General features: G+C 39.4%; 1 protein-coding gene across 1 annotated transcript; it reads left to right on the top strand.

Annotated features, from left to right (window-relative positions):
* Positions 1-6,946: 6,946 nt before the first annotated feature.
* Positions 6,947-9,612, top strand: PTCRA (pre T cell antigen receptor alpha). The gene is made up of 3 exons (XM_088148337.1): positions 6,947-7,845; positions 8,438-8,479; positions 9,000-9,612. Exons 1-3 carry the CDS (start codon positions 7,488-7,490, stop codon positions 9,137-9,139), a joined length of 540 nt encoding a protein of 179 aa, XP_088004463.1. The 5' UTR covers positions 6,947-7,487; the 3' UTR covers positions 9,140-9,612.
* The last annotated feature ends 493 nt before the right edge of the window (positions 9,613-10,105 follow it).

Raw genomic sequence — 10,105 nt, 5'->3', positions numbered from 1 at the left:
ACATCAACACCACCAGTGTTCAAAATTGTTTTTTTTTTTTAATTCGGAATACTCTGCTGCAAATAGTGCATGGAGAACAGAAACTGCACAGTGTCAATAATAATGACAAAATGTTTGATATGCTGTTTGGATAAATAATCACAACAGAAGGTTGGACTTAGCCAACCTTGGCTGATTTTGAAAAAGTTGAGCGGGTTTGGATCTCATGGGGATCACCAGGAAATTGCATGGCTGTTAGTCTAGACTGGGAATTTAAAAAAAAAAAAAGCCTAAAGGCTGAACACAATAGCAAACCGTTTTCATCCCGTTGCCAAGGAAACTACATGGGCATGTCCATGCAGTCACTAAAGAACAGGACTCTAATCCAGTGTTTCTCAACCTTGGCAACTTTAAGATGTGTGGACTTCAACTCCCAGAATTCCCCAGCCAGCATTCTGGGAATTGAAGCCCACACAACTGAAAGCTGCCACGGCTGAGAAACACTGCTATACAGTAAGTACAGGAAGAGAAAATGCTTCACGTATGGCAAATGGATGGGGCACGTGGCCATTACTGTGATTCTGTCCTAAAGTTCTTTCACCAGTCTTGTAATCATTCAAGATGTTCTTTCACCCAACAACGTTCAACTTCTGTTCAGGAGTATCATTTGTTTTCTAAAATGTCTTAAGCAACATAGGTTTAATGATGTGAATTCTTGAAGAAGCTGCTGTTCCAATAGGCCACATGTTTTTCTCCCCTAATCATAAAATATACATTTTGGTTTTCCTGTAAAAGAGAAGTAAAGCAGCCATGGCAATATTTAGGATGGGTTCATATATTACGCTAACCCAAAGCCAGACAATAGCTTAATGTCTAACTAAAGCCAGACAGTTTATAAACTACAGTTTGTTGCCTAGCATTTATTGCAAACTCAGCCAGTTACAGGTTAATCACTAAACCATAGTTAGGCAAAGCATGATTTAGTACAATATGTAAACTAGGTTTTATAATGAGGACCAACTTGCATCTCATTAGCAGGCTCTGCATAATGATAACATGCATCAAGAGAGAAAAACCAGTTTGGGGAAATAAAAAGCTGCCTTGCCAACCATCGGTGTTTTACATGTAGCCACTTAGTAGTACAGCATCAACAGCAGGTGCATTTCTACAAGTTGTGGCACGTGGCTTTTGGTTGAACTGCAGGGCACAACTATTCAGGTGCGCATTTTATTGCCCATTGCTTGCTATCGGCACAGGCTGAGTTTGTGGCTTAAGAGATGTTAGCAGTTAGAGACTCTTTTAGGGGTTTGACTCTTTATGCACTCCTTGTCAATTTTTAATCTAGGCTGACTCTTTTTTTTAAAAGGCCTTGTAGGCAAGTATCTGAAAAAAATGAATTGTAAGTAAATATACTAGATTAGCTGTCCCCCAAATTGGTGCTGTCTAGTGAAGATTTGGGGAGCTATAGTCCATTACATTGGGAAGGTAACCCATTGGCAAGGGCTGAATTAACTATAAAGAGGCTTGATGGTGATGGTTCCAAATGTATCTGAGTTTCATTTTCTTTCTTAAAGTAAAAGTTGTTATCTAGGCACTCCATAATGAATCATGGGTTAACAAACCACAACGAAAGATCATTTCACCATATCATTTGAACCCAAGCAAGCGACAACTTGTAACTGACCTTGCCAACTTCAAAAAACTAAGCAGGTTCAGAGTTGTGGAAAGCAGTTTCATATATGATAACTGCTGCAAGATTATATGTACAAAAATGGAAATACTCTGAAATACCCACAATGGAGGAATGGCTGGTGAAGATGGCAGAATTAGCAGAGATGTCAAAATTGACTTGATTACAGAAAGGACAATAACTACATTTATTAGTGACTGGAAACCCCTTATGGACTTTCTTCTGAAAAAAGAAAAAAATGAACTTTTGATTTATGGGTTTGATGATTAGAAAGGCTAGAATATGGCAAAGAAGGGAATTATGTTGTAACTTTAGAGACAGTAAAATATAAATGTACTTGTAACTGTTGTTAAGACCGGAAGCTGCTTCTTTGTATCTTTTTTTTTCTCTTTTCTTTTTCTTCGCATTTTTCACTTATTACTTTTCTTTCCTTACTTTCCTCTCTCAAAGTTTGTATTGTTTTTATTCTTTTAAAAATTTCTTAATAAAAACTAAGCAGGCCCCAATCCTGAGATTATATGTTCGTAGCATTCTCCTCACCTGGAAACCTTAATTTGTAAGTTTATGAGGCAAGTGTGGGAAATCTACTGGTTGCTCTACTCCAGCTCCTCTTGGCCCCAGGCAACATTATAAATGCTCAAGAAGATTGGGAATAGTGATTGGGCTCCATCTGGCAGGTCACACATTCTCTATTGTTGCTAATATTTACAGATTTGTTTAATTCTATGTATTTATTTCAATTATATTCATAACATTTTACCCTCACAATAGCCATATAAAGTATTTAGATTGCACAAGATGCCAGAAACTGCTTTTCTCTAGCTCTAATTCAACATTATCCTGGAACATCTTTACATTCTAGTCTAAAAACCAAGTATATCTTGTCTCTGGCTTCTCTACGTAAGTGGAATTCTTACCTTAGTGGGATTTGCATCATTTTCAGAGTGTGAAAGAAATGTCTCCTTTAAAAAAACAAATCCTTGGAAAGCTAAAAATTGCCAACATAAACAACAAAAACCTCTAAAAATTTGCTGTGGAAAATTCCTCCCTTCTAAAATTGTTAAAAGGAGGGAAATGTTAGACAGTAGACTAATTAAATGGAGTTCAGTGAACACAGAAAATATTAAGAATCTAAGACTAGCTGCCCATGTTCAGTAAAGAAGGTCAGCTTTTAAAAAGCCCCCCAAATTTTTTTCTAGTAACAATGGCTTGAACATTAGTTGATACTATTTGCAGAAATTTCAAATGTATGACAGAGATCACACACTGTAGTATAGCGTGGTTTGTTTCAGCTTATTCAGTGGTTGTTGAATAAGATACAAAGGTTATGTCTGCACAACATATTTAGCTATAAACCAGGAATGGACAATATTTTCTACAATAAGGACTGTGCTTGACTTTTCAATACAAAGTTCACTCACCAAAAACAGTGGATGAGACCAACACAAAAACTAAATTAGATGTAATTTACAATTAAACAAAAAGTAAATATAGTTCATATGATTATTCTCCAATCATGTTTAATAATATACCAATTCTGTTACAATAAAAATTGCTTTTTGGTAATAACTTGGTAAAAACCTAGGGCTGTGCCCAATGTTTTCAAGGCCATATGCAGCTTTGGGGCCTCAGGTTAGGCATTTCTATAATAAGCCATGGTCTGTGAAATAATGGTTTGCTTCACACATCACACTAAGCCAAAACCAAAGAAGCTACATTACAATTAAGTGGGAAATCAGAACTGGGCTAAGAGTGGGAATTTTTTGGTTCCTTGCCTCACCTATATCTAGTGAAAAAACACATACATATATTAATCATCTTTGAACTAATCTTTGGATATTGGATTTCATGGAAACAAACTCCTCTTTTTTTAACAGTATGGTCAATTATTTTAGAAACCTGAAAGGCCAGGAGTAGCTAAACATATTTATTTAACATCCGGTAAGAGTTAAATCTTCCATTCAACTTTCCAACTCCACAAATTTCTGCTTGTCATGTTTTTTTCTCCCAAGGCTTGGGTTTCTGAGTCATCTGAGATGGTGTTGGGCTCCCATTTGTGGCAGAGATATTTAGCTTCTGGAGTCCAGGGATGTCCTGCCCAGTCTGGATCAGGTGAAGGATTTCTGAGAATGAAACCCCGGTATCTGGAGCAGGAGGTGGGTCAGCAGGGACATTCTGCATCTCTTCCTTTCTATCGCTTGCTGCCCTGGGAAATGCACTTGCTGTCTCTGCTACAGCAGACTCCATTCTTCGGGGCACTCTGCAAATTGGTTGCTAATCCACAACGCTGATCACCCGGTCACCAGTGGAAAGGAAGAGCCCTCAAACGCGTGCCTGAACACGGGGAGAAAGATGGGAGAATCACCTCTGCCCACATCAGTCTCCTACCCTCAACCCTGAGATGAACAGGCACCCGGGAGAAGGCTGTTTCCCGAGTGGTCCCTGGGCTCTGGCCTGGATCACTCCTTCAGCTCCAGGAGGTCCTTCACTGCATGGCATCTGGAGGGTCATACAGGGATCAGTCAATTCGTGGGAAGCGGGGCGGAGGACTTGACTTGCCACCCCCTTTTTGATCGCTTTGGCTTGATGATTCGAAACAGGAGCAGCTCCGCGGACGTTCACGCTGAACGTGCTCTGTGCCATTTCCTTCAGAGACCCCCCGCGCCCGTGAATAGCGTGTTTACTGCAAAGCACGTCCCCACGGAGCACGTACCACGGCACTTTCTGAAAGCCCGGGGACCTCAAAGGGACAGCCAAACCGTCCTGTTGCCCTACAGCTCCCAGCATCGGCCAGGTCTTTCCCGTCCAATCTGGCCAGAAGCAACGCACGCTCCGCCTTACCCATACCAGAGGAGGTCCAGGAAAAAGGACCCCCAACGCCAAACCTTTCCCGAAGTCGGAATCCGCGCTCGCTTGCCCGTCTCCACCGGGCTTCCTGGAAATTACCATTAAAGCGGCCGGGGGGGGGAGGTAGGACGGGCCGTACCAAGATCGATCTATTAGCGGGGAGATACCACAACCTGGAACTGAGCGCTCTTCGGTTCTGGGCCTCTTTCATTAATGGAAAACCCGGCTTCCTTTCCCCTGATGGCCCCATGGCGCTGGCAGAAATCAAAGCGTATCAGGCCAGCCTTTGAAAGACATACTAAATGATTCGGGGGGCTACCGGATCTGAATTTTTGGCAGTCCAGATCTGGCTAGGGAATTCTGGGAGTTGAAGTCCACACATCTTAAAGTTGCCAAGTTTGAAAAACACTGAGTTAAATCATATAAGCACAAGGAGAGTTTACACTTCATATCAATTTCCAGAGGGGTAGCCTGGTGTGGAAAGGCAAGTAGGATCGGTCCAGGTTAGAACTTGGATGAGAGATCAAGAAGAACTATCAAAGTTGCAGCTTGAAAAAAAATAGCAAAAAATACCCCAGAAGGCAGCAGTGGCAAACTACTACCACATTTGCCAAGATGGTTATCTGAATGTTTGCAGCTCAGATCAGGTATCCCGAAACTATATGGATATATTCACTTTGTATTGTTTGTATGGTTGGTTCCATTATTTATTTATTTATTTATTGTTTTTTGGTACTGTTTATGTTTTAATTGTAAGCCCTCCCAGAGTCACAAATGTGAGATGGGTGGCTATATAAATTGAATAAATAAATACAGTGGTACCTCGGGATACGAACTTAATCCGTTCCGTGACTCTGGTTGCAACTCGAGTTGGTCTCAAGTCGAGGTAAAGTTTCCCATAGGGTTCAATGTAAATCTGGTTAATCCGTTCCGCCCTCCGAATTTGGTCGCAACCCGAGGCGAATTTCCCCATAGGGTTCAATGTAAATCCGGTTAATCCGTTCCGCCCTCCACCCGAATTTGGTCGCAACCCGAGGCAATTTCCTCTTCAGAGCCTGACTCCCGCCAAGCCTGCTCTGCATTTTCTTTGGAGCCATGCTAACACGCACACCAAAAACCTTCACAAAACACCGCAAAACACACCACGAGCCTCACCGAACATCTCCTTGCTACTGCGACCTCGCCCACAGGAAGCCGCGACTGCGTGACAGCAGGGAAAATGGCCGCGGATCCGGTTTGTAAGTAGAGGCAAGTTCATAACCCGAGGTAAAATTTTCCTGCCGAAGCTGGTCGTAACCCGAAATGTTCGTTAGTAGAGGCGTTCGTATCCCGAGGTACCACTGTAATTCATGAAGTCACAAGTAGCAGAGCTGACTTGGCTTTACTTTTAGCTGAGTTAGTTGTTTGCAAAAGCCATCAAAAATATCGTGGCACTTCAAAGATTAATACATTATGGATCACAGACCGCACCACTAGATGCATAGAACATATTGACACAGGAGAATTATAAATACATAGCCACTTTGGAAATGGATTGGTCAAAGACAGTGAGAATTACCTAAGGAATGCCATCGACAAAGCCAGTCACTATCTATAGTGTTCCCTGTATTTATGATAACCCTATTAAAGCTGTATATTGCCTATTTCAAGACAATGTTCTTCAATGCTAATGAAGTTAAGTCTGATTCATGAAAGTTTGTTAGTCTTAAGGAGTTACAAAACCTGATCCAATTGTCTTCCTTATTCCTCCCAATAGGTGTTATTAACACATTCTAAAAGCTGTGCAAGATGCTAATCACACTTTAAGAAGAAAAAGGGGGGGATATATATATGCTGTGGACTTTGAAGAAACAGGATAGGAAGAGTATTGATGGTTTTGAACTTTGGTGTTGGAGAAGAATCCTGAGAATACTTATTCTCTGGAGTCTAAAAGAGTCCAAAAGCAATGGAGCATTGCATAAATCAACCCAAAGTTCTCACTTGAGGCACAAATGACCAGGATCAAATTATCCTACTTTGGACATATTATGCAAATATCTAGAAAAGACTCGAATGCTAGGAAAGGTGGAAGGAAAGAGAAGAGGATGGCCAGCAGCAAACCCAGTTACGGTGGTGATGGGTGCACAGTTGGAAGACCTGAAAGACCAGGTTAGAGACAGATTGTCATGGAGAAAATCTATCTGTGTGGTCGCTAAGAGTCAAAAATGACTTGACGGTATGTAATCAATCAATCAATCAATCAATCAACATATATGCTGCCCAGAGGCAGTTTGAGATGGGCAGTTATATAAATGGTTAAAAATAAATAAACGATATGTACACACATACATGTACCTATTGTATCTATTCATGTTTTAGATACATTTATTTTTAAATAGTAGCACAAAACCTGTTTGTGACAATACAAACAGACCAGCCATTGTGAAAATATTAAAAAGGACAGTGAGTTAAAAAAAACAACAACCTTGGCTGTTTTGTCAAGCAGCTGTGCAGCTGTTAGCAATGGGAAAGAAAAACGGTGGTCAGAAAGGAAGAAGTGCTACAGTTGAGTTTGTCAGTTAAAACCACACATTTCAGAAGCATTCCTGTTCCTTGAAATGATGCTGTGGGCTCCCCATGTGAACTTGGCCTGGAGGCCACTTGGGCATCTGTTGATCATTACAGCACTCCAGCTCTTGACATGTGAGTAAAATTTTCAGAACTTCTTTGGGAAAAGAAAAGAAAAGAAAAGAAAAAAGAAACAATTGGAAAAAACATAGTTGAGTTACATAAATAAGACAACGGTGTTGGGAAGATTTGTAAAATTCTGTGAATGAAGCAAAGTGAGTGCCCAAGGGGAGGGGAAGGAACTATATTTTTATGGAAAAAGACACAAATAAATCCCAGAGAACCTCCAAAAACAACAACAATCTCAGCAAAGCTCTATTATTTCCATAGGGGGAAAAAGTAGTCCTCCAAACTAATTTTGTGCATGCATCTTTATAATAAGCCATTTCTTTGGATAACAGGTCACTACTCCTTGGGTTTATTTTCAACCCTGACACCACCACTCTATCTGCAAGTAAATGGTGAGAGAAGGACCCTGATTGTATGTTTGGTGAATGATTTCTCAGAGGACTCACTGAGAGTCATTTGGTTTTCCAATGGAAATGGGAGCATGTTGGAATCTTATACTTATGGCATTTCCAAGGAAGAAGATGGCTCTTTCAGCAAAATCTCTCAAATTTCCATCCCCAGCAAAGAATTTGAATCATGGAATACTGTCATTTGCTCTGTTGCACAAAACCAAACCTCAAGCATATGGAACACTACCTCTCTACAAATCTCTGGTATTTATCCAAGGGGGAGGGAGAAAATATTAAAGTGTAAAAAAATGACATTACATTATTATATAGTGGCTAGGTTCATAAATTGCATTAACTCTGGCTTATTTAACCATGATTTATTAAATAAAGCAGAGTTGGCTAGGTTAACATGACATGCTGAGCCATAAAATTATTGATTACAAATCATAATACCTGAATCCACAAAACACATTAAGCCAAAACCAAACATAGTAGGGCTTAGTTCCTCAAACTAAAATAATTAATTTGTGCACACTGGCCCCATATAAATAAAGGTAACAATTTTACTGGGGTTGGGCAGGCAAGAAATAAATAAACCACTTATGTCTAATAACTACAGTGGTGCTTAAAAGTTTGCGAACCCTTCTGAATTTTCAATATTTATGCATAAATATTACCTAAAACATGATCTGTTCTCCACACAAGTCCTAAAAACTAGATAAAAACCTAGTTAAAAAATGAGTCAAAAACATCATACTTGTTCTTTAACTTAACTGAAGATATTAATAACTTGGAAATTTTAAGAATTCAAGAAAATAATAATGTTTTCATAGTAACTATTAATTTTATTTTACAGAAGAACATATGGATGATCCATGCCTGGATGAAAGTCAAGGAGGTAAAAGCAGAATATTTCCTTATTTTCTAAGTAGTTCCATGCTAAGCATCTAGAAGGGAATTACTGCATTTCATTCAATCACTTTTTATGGGCCACTCATTTCATCAGTCCTTGTGCTTTTTCTATGTTTTCTCAGACAACATAAAGGATCATTTCAAATAAAACATTGATGAGGTTTAACTAATTCACAGAATGTTGTCAAAATGTTGCATGTTTGAATACTATATTTGTGTTTACGTTAAAAGAATGATTTATATGTGACTAAAATGGCTGAAGAAGCAGATTTAAATAATATTTATGATTTGTCAATCAACGGAGCAATGACTTGTAAAACCATAGAACACACGTTCACAGTTTAATGCATCCTGGTTCTGAACCTGTAGTTTAAAGTAAGTTCAAAGAGATAGTTAATAAAATCACAGAATATATCATTTGGGAACATCAGGACTAGAAATGTCTAAGAAATGAGTATTTGCTACAAATATTGCTCTAAAGCACTGTTTTTGTTTGCTTTTTGTAGCAGTGGAGGACCAGATACTATCCACTGAAATTCTGCATAACCGCACACAAGAACTACATCTTCTGGCCATCAGAACTTTGCTGTTCAAGCTCCTCATGTTTAATGTATTGATGACCTGCTGCATCCTTTACAAGAAGTAAGCAAAACTGTAGCATATTGTTATCATAGGCTCAAATTGTAAAAAGCAAAGATGAACAAAGGTGCTAATACTTTTTAAAAAGTATATGAAATGTTTCAAGGAATCTGGAACAGTCTGCCTCAAACAGTGATGGACTAATATTATTTAGAAATTGGAAGTCCATTTATTAGATATGCTATGGATGCAGCACAATGTAGACTACAGTGTCATAAAGGTCACCTGCAATGCTATCATTTTGTGATAAGATGTCCATTCAGAATTCCAGGATCATAAGAAAGTATCCTGGTTTCAGTTATTAACTCCCAGGTTCCAGCAATTGGATGATGAAGACAGCCTTTGACTGAACTGTAAATCAGTGGGATCTCTCCATTTGGTGGCTTCAAGAAACATCAGACTAATTCCACATTGCTGCTTAATCATCATCAGGATTAACATAAAGCTTATCTGCTTATAGAAATGTAAAACATGCTGCCTTAATGATTTATTAAATAATTCATTAATGATTCATTAAAGCATCATCATCTATTTTTCAGGCTTGTGTGGAAGCCTGAAAAAAGATGGATATGCCTTAAGGCAGAGTTTCTCAATCTCAGCAACGTTAAGATGTGTGGACTTCAACTTCCAGAATTCTCTCCCCCTTTCTCCTGTTCCTGAGTTGCCTTAGTCCCCTGGGGTGGAGATGGCTGCTTTCTTCATTGGTGCTTTTTTCTCTCTCATTAAAGGCTTTCTTGTCCTTGCTTAGAGTGTTTTTCTTTTCATGAGTCGTTTCATGAGGACCATCCTGAGGGTTGAGGGAATGGAGAAGGGAGCGGAATGCTTTTTGGTTCTCTCACTGGCAGCTTATCTTCTGCCTTTTATGTACCTGTAGGGGAAAGGAGGAAAACAGGGGTTGCAGGAAAATATCCCTAGATCTGAGTACTGTATGTATGATAGGGGTTAGTGTGAAGGAACTGCTGAAAGGAAAGAT

Source organism: Python bivittatus, unplaced genomic scaffold (assembly GCF_059951505.1).
Source record: "Python bivittatus isolate LINGU-HERP-01145 unplaced genomic scaffold, Pbiv_v1 ctg000020_np1212, whole genome shotgun sequence".
Taxonomy (NCBI): Eukaryota; Metazoa; Chordata; class Lepidosauria; order Squamata; family Pythonidae; genus Python; species Python bivittatus.
The sequence above is the reverse complement of the archived record's forward strand: the minus strand, read 5'-3'. Positions and strand labels throughout refer to the sequence as shown.